This window comes from Drosophila pseudoobscura, chromosome 2, assembly GCF_009870125.1.
Source record: "Drosophila pseudoobscura strain MV-25-SWS-2005 chromosome 2, UCI_Dpse_MV25, whole genome shotgun sequence".
NCBI classification, from domain to species: Eukaryota; Metazoa; Arthropoda; class Insecta; order Diptera; family Drosophilidae; genus Drosophila; species Drosophila pseudoobscura.
Genome location: NC_046679.1, coordinates 2,410,641 through 2,424,013, shown reverse-complemented (window position 1 = coordinate 2,424,013; position 13,373 = coordinate 2,410,641). Strand labels below are relative to the sequence as shown.

The 13,373-nt window shown below is 44.7% G+C and overlaps 4 protein-coding genes across 4 annotated transcripts; 1 reads left to right on the top strand and 3 right to left on the bottom strand.

The window, feature by feature from the left end:
* Nucleotides 1-3,147: 3,147 nt before the first annotated feature.
* Nucleotides 3,148-3,803, bottom strand: Diedel (diedel). The gene has a single exon (XM_001357704.5). It carries the CDS (start codon nt 3,759-3,761, stop codon nt 3,396-3,398), a length of 366 nt encoding a protein of 121 aa, XP_001357741.3. The 5' UTR covers nt 3,762-3,803; the 3' UTR covers nt 3,148-3,395.
* A 251-nt stretch (nt 3,804-4,054) lies between these two features.
* On the bottom strand, nt 4,055-4,429 carry LOC117183377 (protein Diedel-like). The gene has a single exon (XM_033377112.1). It carries the CDS (start codon nt 4,427-4,429, stop codon nt 4,055-4,057), a length of 375 nt encoding a protein of 124 aa, XP_033233003.1.
* Nucleotides 4,430-5,894: 1,465 nt separating this feature from the next.
* LOC117185599 (uncharacterized) lies at nt 5,895-11,493 on the top strand. Its single transcript, XM_033385736.1, has 2 exons — nt 5,895-11,118; nt 11,197-11,493. The coding sequence occupies exons 1-2, from the start codon at nt 6,179-6,181 to the stop codon at nt 11,435-11,437; spliced, it is 5,181 nt and encodes a 1,726-aa protein (XP_033241627.1). The 5' UTR covers nt 5,895-6,178; the 3' UTR covers nt 11,438-11,493.
* A 406-nt stretch (nt 11,494-11,899) lies between these two features.
* Nucleotides 11,900-12,355, bottom strand: LOC6896769 (protein Diedel-like). The gene has a single exon (XM_002136939.2). It carries the CDS (start codon nt 12,296-12,298, stop codon nt 11,948-11,950), a length of 351 nt encoding a protein of 116 aa, XP_002136975.2. The 5' UTR covers nt 12,299-12,355; the 3' UTR covers nt 11,900-11,947.
* Between the last annotated feature and the right edge of the window lie 1,018 nt (nt 12,356-13,373).

The window sequence follows — 13,373 nt, the reverse complement described above, 5'->3', positions numbered from 1 at the left end:
CAATTAATAATAATTAGAACGGGCGCCGCCATCCTCGCCTAATTGTGGATAATATATAACTCTGTTGCCTCCCCTACCCCTTTCCCACTGCCTGCGATTATCTCAACAGCTAGCGGGAGTGAGGGGGATGAGGGAACTATTTCTCGTACTTTGTGCAATAATTTATGCCAAAAGCGTAATTAAATTAATTAGGATTAACTTTGGCTGTGCACGCATTAAACTAGCTTTGATTAGCTTATGTTTCTGCATATATTTGACAACTTAGACATGCAGATAGTACAAATGTATCCACGGCATACGCGTGTGTGTGTGTCTGTATCTGTATCCGTATCTGTATCTGGATGTGCGTCTGCCACAGGGTCTCTGTCTGTACGTGTGTGTGGGTCGCACATGTCGCATGCTGTTTAATCTAAATGTTGGCTTTGGGTCGCTTCGGTAATCATAAAGATGGAATAAGCGATGAGCTGTCTGCATCTGCCAATTTTGTTTAGTTATGCTCCTCTCCAGCTATTGTTGTTTACCCGCTACGTGGCAGATCCATGAGTAGCCTTGTCCTTGTCCCTTAATTCCGTTTTGTCCAGTTTTTCACGTTAAATTTGTTGTTTTTTTAAATTTTTTGCGATATACCCATTTTTGTCTGTATGCGAGTGTTTTGCTTGTCTGGGTCCAAATTTACAAATTAGCTAAAATAAACTATTAAATATGTGAGCTCTAAATACTGTTGAAAGAAAATATTCATTAAATACTGAAATCACAAAGCAATTTTCAGTCAAGGAATCTTCAGTCAACAGAAAGTGGATTAGGTGCATGTGGGGACTGTGGCTTTTAAGAGTTTTATGTAAACTTGATGAATATTTATCACATTTGGGGGCACAGAATAGATTCCTTATTTATGTGGTCAAAGTCTTTGGATTGTCATAATTCTTTAAGCAGTTCGTTTTCTTATTAGTATCCTATCTAAAGCATTCTCCTGCCTTGTGTGTGTGTGTGTGTCCTTGTTGGGCAGTTGGTCAAATGGTTTCTTCTCTTTTCGTTTCGTTTTGGTCGTCTGCTTAAATTTATGTCACGAATAAATGTGTCGCAAATCATTACGCGGGAGATTTTTCTTGTTTTTGTTTTCGCCATGTGATTGCTGGGAGTGTCGGGGCGCTTTATTTAATGGCTTGGAAATGGAAAAAATAAGCAAACAAACCCAAACAGGAGCAGCGATGACGAGAGGCATTCGAGTTGGAGGACATGGGACGAACGAGCCACCTAAATATAGACACAAATCACAAAAACTCGGCGGCGAGCAAAAACAAAGGCAAACAAAGAAGAACGGCTAGGCTTGTCGTGCCGAATCATTTCATACCCTTACAAATCATTCAACTGAACTGAAGAAAAATTGCAGAGTGACAAGGAACACGATGATATTTAAATTGAATATTCAGTATTCATTATTTATTTATGTACATAAAATATATGTACTTGTGCAATTTCTTCTCTCAGAGCAAATCCATTGGCACATTCAAATTTCAGGGCTTGTTCTCTGAGGCCTATTGTGCGGATTGACTCCGCTATTGATACTGATAGAAAATATGTACATATGTATACAAATACAAATACTTTAGCTTTGCGCTGCCAACATCTGATTAAAACAAAGGAATACCCTCTCGAAGGGTATAAGATAGGAGCCAAGAGATGTTGTTGTAGATGGGTGGTGGTCCTGCTCCTGCTCCTGATCCTGGTGGCAGGGAATGAGCACATTAAATCAAAAGTGGTGCATAAAGCAGAAACAGGAGCAGCAGCATAGACAGTGGAGAGCAATGGGATACGATGTAGATGTGGAACGAAGAGGTTTACATAGAGCAAAGAGCATCGAGTTGAAAACACAAGGATTAAAGGCGGCAAAGGACGACGAAAACGACGCAAACGTTTAACGCCTGCAGGATATTTATGATCATGAATTTTCTTATTGTGCTGCTGCTGCTGCTGCTGTTGCTGTTGCTGTTGCTGCTGCTGGCGTTGTCCCTGGTCCCGGTCCTCTGTCCCCCAGAACACTAAGCGATTTATTAAAATGTGCAGTAGCAGAGGGAGGAGCAGCAGCAGCAGCAGCAGCAGCAGCAGCGTGATAGAAACGGAGAGGAACCCAATGGACAGCTGTCTGTGGCATGAACCGAAAGGAGCTGTGGTCTGCCCCACTGCCTGAGTGGCCTCGACCTGCTTCGATTACTTATACACACACACACACACACACAAAATATATATTTGTATGCAACGATGGGAATGCCGCGCCCACCAATCGACAGAAATGAGTTATAAAACTTGAATAATCTGAACGAAATATTTATTCATGTTTAGCACGAAGACGAGTCGAGACGCAGTCGATGGGGCCTGTGGGGGCGTGGTATTCACAGAGGGAGCGAGAGCCTCGGAGCAGCCATTACTTTATTTACATCATATCCTGCAGGATGTGTTCGGCACACCGTGCGACTCTGGCGCACTTACAGCGAATCAATAACAAAATAAATCGCTTTACAACCGCAGGACATTGTATTGTGTTACACAAAAGATTGCCAACGCCAGGCCACCCAAAAGGGACGGGTTGGCGTGGCGTGGCATGGTATGGCATGGCATGAGTGCCTTCTGCCAGAAAAGGAATGGGGCAGGAGCCAGAGCCAGAGCAGAAGCAGAAGGAGGGCCAATGAAAGCGAAAGAAACGAATCGAAACGAAACGAAAAGAAAGGAAAGGAATACCTACAACAACAAGAAACAATGCCAGGCACTTGGCAGAGAAAACAAGCAATGAAAGGATATTATAGTAAAAGTATTTATACAGCAAAAGGGACAAAGACGAGCACCGAGGACCGACGACCGAGCACCGACCGGCGGGTCCGTCCAGTACGTAGATGCACTCGCACTTGCAGGACGATAAAGTGAAAGGAAGTAGAAAGTATAAATCGTAGCAATCAATTTTCGCTATGTGCTGCGAATTGATAAACTGCTCTTGGGCCAGGACTCGAACCAGCTACAGCTTCAGCCTCGGCTTCAGCTCTAACTGCAGCCTCTCATCCTGCTCATCCCCATCCTGCTCCTGCTCCTGCTTCTGTTCTAGCTACCGCACAGCATGGAGCATGCAGCCTGTCGAGCGATAGACGATACTCCAGGTTCAGTTCGGTTCGCCTGTCAGGTGCAAGGCTTTATTTAGGTTACCTACATACGAGTACTACGAGTACCCCAGGAAAGTGAGAGCTTGTGGGGCTCCCTCCCGGAACACCATACAAAAGTCTAAATAGAGCGAGACAAATTTGAACTTCGATGGTAATAAATTCCATTCCGGCAGTGCGGAGTATGACAATGCAAATCGATTTTCTCTTCCAGATATGTAATTCCATGAGTAAAGGCGTTGAGGAGCATTAATGCGTTAAGTGATATAGATAATTTTCCAATTGAGGTCCCACGTAGACGAAGTTGTCGAGTCCATGCTTTAGGCGGAAGTTCATAATGGGATCGCCTTCTATGCAACCCTTCACGCAGCTACATCCACGCGGATTGCAAGCGCCTTGGCCGCACCAGGCGCCCCACACATTCATGCCGTCACCACATATATTCGATTTGCAGGCGTAGTTAATGTCCTGAGTGCCGCCAAACATTTCGCAGTTTAACAGCGAATTGGTTTTGGCCAAATGGAAAGTTACGGGAAAGGGCCTGCAGCACTCGGCGATGGTCTTTGACGGCAGACAGAGAAGCCCAATGACCAGGATATAAGGCAATATAAACATCTTTGTTGATCTTTTGCAGACAAAGAAATGCGACTAGGGACTAGGGGCTGCGGCAAACCTATTTAAAGGCCCCAATCCCCGGGACCGACTCTTGGGAATAGTTTAAGAAAGCTGTTTGCAAGCGTTGAAAGACAAATCTGTTTCTTTCTTTCGCGATTATTCAATCATTATATAAAACACAAGCCGATACATGAAAGATTTCTGGAAATACAAATTGCAAAGCTGTTTCTTAGGCGACATATAAAACACATTTTCTCAATGGGCTATGCAATAATGCTGCTTTAAAGCAGGCCTTAGTTGTCTACTATAGCGGGGGCCCTTCGCACAAAGACAAACTTCGAGTGTCCGTTTTTATCCAGGAATGTTCTCACAGCATCCGATCGTGGTTTAATGCATCCGTTCTTGCAGCGACAGCCTGTGGCATTGCACTTTCCTATGCCGCACCACTGGCCCGCCACAGGCTGGCCGTTGTTGCAGATTGCTGCCTTGCAGGTCTTTTGCCTCTTGTCCGGCACCCCACCGTAGGTGTTACAATTCCGCTCTTCGATACTCGGCATCACCGCGAAGCGTATGCGTGTGGGCCTGCAGCAGACCGCCATAGCCAGAGGTGGCAGCCAGAGCAGCAAAGTGCAGGCCATCATGGCAGATAAGACGATCAGAAATCTCATTTTTTGCTACCAATCAGATGGAGAACTACTGTTACACTGAAGACTGGGCTCTCGCAGTGCCGCAATTTAAAGACTGACGATCCACGCGAAATCCCAGATCCCAGGCAAGCTGTTTGCGGCATACGGGCAGTGATATTTGAGTAACAAAAGCTGTCTTTCAGAAAAAGCTGTTTCTTTTGCAATACATAAAATGTTATTTGTAATTGTAATATTTGTAGACTACTTGAAAGCTGTATAGTTAAATAAATAATAGTAAAAATTAATTAAAAATTCGATTTTTTAATTCATGTTTACACCTGATGTTCTTTCTCGGTTTCTCTAAATTTTCTCGGTTTTTCTACATTTCGCGAAACACTCAAAAAATTGAGAAAACCATGGATTTCATTGAAACTCGCAACAGGATCAAATTTGCGCCTGATGCAACCGCGCTTGCAGCGACATCCACTTGAATCACAGTTGCCACGGCTGCACCACTTATTTTTGACAGCTTTTCCATCATTACAGATCGACGCCAGGCAGGAGCCGTCCTCGTTTGATGTGCCGCCAAAGTACTCGCAGCTTTCCCCCTCCGCACTCACCGACAGCTCGAAGGATATAACTGTGGGCTTGCAGCAGATCGAGCTGGCCTGCCACACGAGACATGCCAGCCAAATGGCCAGGATACTTATAAGAGCACGGATAGCCAAAAATCCCATCTTGGACTCCAGAATAGTTGTGCATATACTCGTATTGTGCAACTGAAACACTGACTGCTGCAGAAAAGCTATTTAAAGGGTGCAACACGGGCACACCCCATCCCCGGCAGCTTCAATTACAGACATACGGCGATAGCTGGCTGTTCCCTCAATTGCACCGACTCAAGCAAGCTGTTTTGGGACAAAGCTGTTTCTATCAAATACAGAAGCAATTCAGTTTTAATAATAATCATAATACTGTGGGCATGCCGTATCGATTGACCTGCAGAAATGCCTCTTTATCGCTGCATAGTCTCTGGCTGAATCATAGGTAATACTTGCTGTTCGGGCGAAGCCCGAGTGTAAATTTTATACCATTGTTTTATTGCCTATCAATTCACTTTCTTTTCTATTTTGGTCATTATACTAAACTAACGTAACGTAAGCGTAGCTTTATCTATGCTCGCTCAGCAACATGCTCTCATTTAATCATCTATTCTTATCTATGCTCGCTCTTGTTATCTTTTCTTTCCTATGCCGTCGCTAAGCCGTCAGCAGCTGCGCCTGCTCTAGCAGTTACCGCTTGATATAGTTGGAGAACAGACCCCTTTTGTCCCCAATCTATTACTTTGGCTCGAGATCGGCTCGCTTGCCTCATCCAAGTGTGTCACTCTAATACTATTGTAAAAGGCTCTGGCATCTTCGGCCACCCTCAACACACAAAATACCTATAATAAAATTTATAACGTTTTCGGAAATTAATAATTTGTGAAATTATTGAACAATCATAGTCAGCGAAAAAGCTCGTTGTCTCAACATTTGGTGACCCCGACGTGATCGTCAGTAACAATTTGGAAATAAACAATTATAAACAGTGAAAATTATCCGCTAAACATAACTGTTCGAACGCGAAGCGGTTAGTTCCCATTTCGTCGCGCGCTTGCTTACAAGCACTAATACAGCTACGTGCATTAGCGGCTTCGGGTTCGCTGCACTTGCGCTTGCATACCAAAAAAAATCAAACGGTTGGTTCTTCGATTCTTCTTTGTGCTTTGCTCGCTGCTGCCTGTCGAAAATGGATGAGTCTAATGACGTGCCGGAAAACAGGGTGTCTTTTTACAAACTAAAGGCACTCTCAATATACAAAAAAGCCGTTTCACTTCGAGAGACGATATTGAATGATGAAAACAACCCAATCAGTGAAGATGCGCTAAGTGTTCATTTAAAATTCTTGGAAAAAATGTCCGACTCATTTAATGTTACTCATTCTAATTTAGAAGAGCTTGATGTAAGCGAAATTGGCAGCGACTTAAGCAACAATTTTGACGATTTGGCGATGGAAATCGAAGTTCGTATTCGCTCAGCACTCCGCAGGACTACCCAGAACATGCCGCATCACTCAACGATACGACCCGAGCTCAACGTTACTGCCTCCGGAAATGTACGGTCACGATATCATATTCCTGACATTAAACTTCCCACTTTCCGTGGAGGTTATACTGAGTGGGCAGACTTTTACTCGATGTTTAGCACAGTAATAGATCAGGAGCCCTTTCTATCAAAGATTGAGAAGTTCCAGCACCTGCGCTCATGTTTGGATGGACCTGCCCTGGAGGCTGTTCGCTCTTTGGAAGTATCGGAGAGCAATTATGATATTGCATTGGACATTTTAAACAATCGTTTCAATAATAAACGTTTAATCTTTCAGGCACACGTCGCTGAGATTCTGAGGCATGAGAAGGTTGAAGATGGGTCAACTACAAAGCTACGTACTTTATCGGACAAGCTTCATTCTCACATGAGAGCGCTTAGATCGATGGGTACCATGGAGGAAATAGCTGGATGCATCATCGTTAACTCCACATACAAGTATCTCGACTCTGATACCAGGACCAAATGGGAGGAGCTGTCACCCCCTAACGTCATACCAACATGGGACCATTTTTCGGCTTTTTTGGAGAGGAGATGTCAAGCCATGGAGACCATGGATCAAGCTATGTCGATTCAAATCCATAGCAGTCAGGTTGGAAAACATAAACGAATCACTCATTCAAAACACAGTCTTGTTGCTACAAATACAATCGTATTGGAATGCGTGTTCTGTGATAATAAAGGGCATAACATTTACAGCTGCACTCGCTTTGGAAACCTTTCGCCATCTTTGCGTCTTAGAGAGGCAAGGAAGCTTAGAGTTTGCTTCAACTGTTTGAAGAAGGGACATCGGAATACCTCCTGCAGTTCAGGCTCTTGTCGCACATGCGGTGAAAAGCATCATACCCTTTTACATATCAACAATCCGCTGCCTACGTCAGTTAACACGGAACCTGCAAACGCTACTACGTCTCCTATTCAGACAGACTTATGCCCAGGCCCCAATCTTTCAAGTTCTCTTGTTGCCGCTTCATCACCATGCTCGCCTCCTGCTCAGAATCTTAGCTCAGACGTAGTGCTTCTAGCCACGACAGTCATTATGATAAAGAGTCGAGTTGGTGATCTTCTTCCTTGCCGGGCTCTTCTGGATTCAGGCTCTCAGATTAATTTAATAACCTCTCGCTTTGCTCAGAGGCTTCAGCTGAAACGAGCCAAAGGGTCGGTATCAGTATCGGGTATCGGCGCTGATTCTGCATTTCACACGGAAGGTTCAGTTAATTTGGTCATTCAATCCAGGACTTCCGATTACTTTACGAGTCTCACAGCTCTCGTTGCTCCACGTATTACAGGAAACCAGCCTGCTTCTTCATTTGATGTATCCAAATGGGAAATGCCATCCAATATCAGCCTTGCTGACCCACACTTTAACAAATCTCAGCGCATCGATGTACTTATTGGAGCCAGCTTATTTTACGACATTTTATGCGTTGGACAGATCAAATTGGAGAGGGGACTTCCTATAATACAAAAAACCCGTCTCGGCTGGGTTGTCACAGGTGGAGGTCAGTACTCCCGCAGCTCAGTGCTCCTAGCTGCCTCTAGTTCGACGGAATTGAGTCAAACGCCTACCGTTGGTTTGGATGAGCTAGTGCGAAGGTTCTGGGAAGTGGAAAACTGCCACGGTCCCGCTACAGAAGCAACAAAGGAGGAAATTGCTTGCGAGGAACATTTCAAAAAACATTGCGGTCGGCTTCCAAGTGGCGAATATTGCGTTCAATTGCCTTTAAAGCTGAGTGACAGTCTTCTTGGAGATTCTTATCAACAAGCCTATCGCAGATTTCTCAATCTAGAGCGCAAGTTGGTTCGCAAACCGCTTCTCAAGGCCCAATACGCCGCATTTATAAAGGAATACGTCGATTTGAATCACATGTCCCCTGTCAAAAGTGACGCACTTAAACAATGCAAATTTTTTCTTCCTCATCACTGCGTCTTAAGAGAAGACAAAACCACCACAAAACTCCGAGTAGTTTTCGACGGATCCGCTTGTACATCTACAGGATATTCCCTCAACGATATATTGATGTCAGGCCCAACAATTCAGCCAAAGTTAGTTACGACTCTTCTTCGATTTCGTACCTTTCGTATAGCATTGACTGGTGACATTTGTAAAATGTATAGATGCGTCCGTGTCTCGCCCCAAGATAGTTTTCTGCAGTGCATACTGTGGCGTGACTCACCCCTCGAGGAGCTAAGGACATTCAAGCTGGATACCGTGACCTATGGAACGAAACCAGCAGCATTTCTGGCCGTCCGTTCTATGCACCAACTAGCGGCAGACGAGAGTTCGTCATATCCAATTGGCTCTGAAGTTGTGCTGCGGGACTTTTACGTGGATGATTTGCTAACGGGGGGAGATACTACAAATGAGGTGCTGGAAATAATTCGCCAGGTGTCAGGACTATTAGCCAAAGGAAATTTCAAGATCAGAAAATGGTGTTCCAACGATACATATGTACTCAATCAAACACCCCATGAAGATAGGGAAACATTTGTTAAATTTACTGATGGCAGCGATGTAACCAAGACGCTAGGTTTAGCATGGAATCCCACTTCGGATGAGCTATTATTTTCATTCTGTCCCAATCAAGTCCCTTCGAAACCAACTAAGCGAGTTGTATTGTCAACTATTGCACGATTTTATGATCCACTCGGACTTATAGGGCCAGTTATTACTAAAGCAAAAATATTTCTACAGCAGCTGTGGAAAGAAAAGCTTCATTGGGATGAAAGTCTGCCAGTCTCCTTACGCACAACTTGGATCAACTTTATTCAGCAGTTTGACTCTATGCAACAAATTTCTTTCCCGCGCCTATCTTTCCTTCGAAGCAGCAACCTTGAAATGCATGGATTTTGTGATGCCAGCATGAGTGCTTATGGAGCTTGCATCTACGCTGTTTCGCAAGGCGACAATGGAGTCAAGGCAAATCTTCTATCTTCCAGATCTCGTGTAGCGCCACTGAAGACTATCACAATACCCAAGTTGGAATTATGTGGTGCAGCGCTACTCGCTCAGCTTATGCATGAAGTGTCTTTGATGAACTTCAAGTGCTCTTATTATTGCTGGTGTGACTCCACAGTCGTTTTGGCTTGGATCAAGAATCAACCATCCAACTTCAATGTATTTGTCGCTAATAGACTTTCTGTTATTCAGGAACTCACATCTGGAATGTCTTGGCTCCACGTGCCAACTGATCTAAACCCTGCCGATATGCTTTCTCGAGGATCATTACCAGCTGAGCTCATCAATTCTCATCTTTGGAAGTATGGACCTACATACTTGACAGCCAGTAAGGATCAATGGCCAAGTACACCTGCTCTTCCAGAGCCGGTTTTGGAGGCACGAAAAACCATACTAATTACAAACTGCGCGTCAAGATATTTGGTGGAAGAATCAAAGTTTGTAAATTCCTTCCCCAAAATGCAACGAATTTTTGCGTATGTATGCAAATTCATTCATCGACGAAAGTCTGGAATAACTGTGGAGGACTTGCGTTTGGGAACCGAACTGCTTATTCGTCTTACTCAACAATCTCGTCTATCCACTGAAATAAGAGCCCTGGAAACGCGAAGGGACATCAAGGCTTCAAGCTCGATCGCCTCTCTTTCGCCATTTTTAGATGATTGCGGTTTGCTTCGAGTTGGAGGGCGTCTTAAAAACTCTACCTTGGACTTTGAAGCACGGCATCCCATAATATTGCCCAAGAATCATTCCATCACTTCTGCTCTGATACGGCACTTACACGAAAAGCACCTTCACGCTGGACCCCAGTCGCTATTAGCCATCATTCGTCAAACGTACTGGCCAATCGGTGGCCGAAAGACCGTAGCACACGTAATCCAAAAGTGTGTCAGATGCTTTAGAGTGAAGCCTCGAACTCTCGAGCAAATAATGGCAGATCTTCCGGTGGACAGAGTCAGCGAATCTCGTGCATTTTTAGTTACCGGCGTGGACTATTGCGGTCCGTTCCTGTATAAATCAGAAGTTCGAAACCGGCCCCCACTAAAGTGCTACATGAGCATTTTTATATGCTTCTCCACCAAGGCGGTTCACATCGAGCTTGTGAAGGATCTTACAACATCTGCGTTCCTCTCTGCTCTTCGCCGTTTCATTTGCACCCGTGGAAGACCGATTCGTATTTGGTCAGATAATGCCACAAATTTTGTTGGAGCGCGGAACGAACTGGCGGAACTTAAGTCGCTATTCCTAAGCGACAGTCATCAAGAAGCCGTGCATCAAGCTTGTCTCAACGATTGCATCGATTGGCGTTTCATTCCTCCTAGATCGCCACATTTTGGAGGATTGTGGGAGGCGTCAGTCAAGCTTGCTAAGCATCATCTTCGACGTGCCCTCGGATCCTCGCTTCTTGGATTTGATGAGCTGCGCACTCTCGCGTGCAATATCTGTGCAATCATTAATTCAAGGCCATTGTTTCCTCTTTCAGAGAACCCTGCAGATCTCGATGTACTCACGCCCAGCCATTTTCTAGTTGGCGCCCCTATCACAACCTTCTTGGAGCCTGACTTGGTTCATTTAAACGTCGATCGCTTGGACCGTTGGCAGAAGGTCACACAGCTTCAGCAAATCTTTTGGTCTCGCTGGCGCCAATCGTATTTAACCAGTCTTCAAGAAAGAACGAAGTGGCGCACCCGGAATCCTGAGCTTCACGTCAATGATGTCGTTCTTGTTAAGGACGAGAACTTCCCTCCTCTGAAGTGGCCTCTAGCGAGAATCCTCGAGCTCATCCCAGGAGCTGATGGCGTATCTCGAGTCGCCTTGATCAGGATGGCTACAGGTGTTAGCCGAAGAGCACTTGCAAAACTATGTCTATTGCCTCTACGAGATGAGGTGAAAGGCATGGATCCTTCCACGGGGGGAGTATGTTCGGGCGAAGCCCGAGTGTAAATTTTATACCATTGTTTTATTGCCTATCAATTCACTTTCTTTTCTATTTTGGTCATTATACTAAACTAACGTAACGTAAGCGTAGCTTTATCTATGCTCGCTCAGCAACATGCTCTCATTTAATCATCTATTCTTATCTATGCTCGCTCTTGTTATCTTTTCTTTCCTATGCCGTCGCTAAGCCGTCAGCAGCTGCGCCTGCTCTAGCAGTTACCGCTTGATATAGTTGGAGAACAGACCCCTTTTGTCCCCAATCTATTACTTTGGCTCGAGATCGGCTCGCTTGCCTCATCCAAGTGTGTCACTCTAATACTATTGTAAAAGGCTCTGGCATCTTCGGCCACCCTCAACACACAAAATACCTATAATAAAATTTATAACGTTTTCGGAAATTAATAATTTGTGAAATTATTGAACAATCATAGTCAGCGAAAAAGCTCGTTGTCTCAACACTTGCTGTACATCTTATTTTTGGTTATTAACGATCTTTTTATTAAATCCAATCACTGCTTAATTGTGTCCCACATAGATAAAATTGAAGAAACCATGCTTCTCGCGGAAGCTGTCAATGGCACTCGCGCCGCTGGCAAGGCACCCTTTCTTGCAGTGACATCCGCTCGGATTGCACCTGCCTTTTCCGCACCACGTGCCCCTCACATTGTTGCCGTCATTGCAGATCTTTGCCTTGCAGGTGTAGTTCTTGCCTGGCTTCCCGCCGTAGGTCTCACAGGTATGGGTTCCATTGTTCGCGGCCAGCTCAAAACGTATCTTTGTGGGCTTGCAGCAGTCGGCCTTGGTCGTTGAGGATAGGCAGATTAGCCAAATGGCAAGGATAAGTGGCGGGAAAATAAAAAATCTCATATTTAACAGTGCAGGCGATGTACAAGAGATGGGAAATGCTGAACGACTGAAGAAATGAGTACAGGATGAAAGCTTTTTAAAGAGTTCCGATCCACGAGATCTTCGATGTTCGAAAAAATGAGCGACATGGCAATTAATTTCGACACATTTCGGCTAAGGGTAGATATCTCAAAAAAGTCGATCTACTGATACGAGTGTACAAATTCCAAGTACATATTAATTAACAGAAATTCGCCAGGAAAGCCAGAACGTCTGGTAAATGTTCGTACTTAAAATATATTGTACACCAATTATGAAAAGCCGATAAAAGTTACTGGCATCGTCTGGAGCTCCAAAATATCAGCTAACCCAGCAATTAGGCCACCAAATCAGGGAATTTAGACAAGGAAATTAATACAAAAAGTTGTTTCTTGTCTCCGATGGAATCAGGGCAACCTCAGGGTAACAAAGTGCGGCTACTTTTCTGCCCTGAGACCTTAGTTTGCCCCAGGCAAGCGTCACGATGTTGAGCACTATAAGAGGATAACTCTAAAATGAATTGACCTACGGGATTCGCATCAGAAAGAGCACAAGATGGAGACTTTGACACTTGCCTCCAAAAAATTGTGTACACGCAGCGTAGGACGCACAATAACAGCAAAATTTATGTACAGTAGCGGCAGCGGCAGCGGCAGCATTGACAGCGACTCTGAAATAAATATTTTATAATTTAATCAACATAAAAGCAACAAAGCAAAGACAAAGGGCGCGACTGCTCTCGGTCTCGACCGCCTCTGCGGTTAAAGGAGACAATAAAAGCCGGGGCACAAATACGTCGCGCGATAATGCTTAATGATAAGAGAGAAGGAGAGTCAGTCAGTCGGTTTGAAATACTGGCGGCAATAGGCGAAGATGTTTATCATACGAGTGAGACAATAAAAACGGGAACAGACGTCAGCCTCTCGGCCCCATTCCCATTCCCATTCGCATTCACATTCTCCGGCAGGAGGAGGTCGACGACTGGCGCTGACAAATGGACAATGTCTGACAGACGACAGGCCCGTGAGCGCTTCAAGTTGGACAAGTTTATATTTGC

Excerpts from the sequence above, each read along its gene's own strand:
- Diedel (XM_001357704.5), bottom strand. The coding sequence starts at position 3,761 with ATGTTTATATTGCCTTATATCCTGGTCATTGGGCTTCTCTGTCTGCCG.
- LOC117183377 (XM_033377112.1), bottom strand. The coding sequence starts at position 4,429 with ATGAGATTTCTGATCGTCTTATCTGCCATGATGGCCTGCACTTTGCTG.
- LOC117185599 (XM_033385736.1), top strand. The coding sequence starts at position 6,179 with ATGGATGAGTCTAATGACGTGCCGGAAAACAGGGTGTCTTTTTACAAA. Across the intron at positions 11,119-11,196 it reads GTCACACAGCTTCAGCAAAT|TCACGTCAATGATGTCGTTC; the intron begins CTTTTGGTCTCG and ends GAATCCTGAGCT.
- LOC6896769 (XM_002136939.2), bottom strand. The coding sequence starts at position 12,298 with ATGAGATTTTTTATTTTCCCGCCACTTATCCTTGCCATTTGGCTAATC.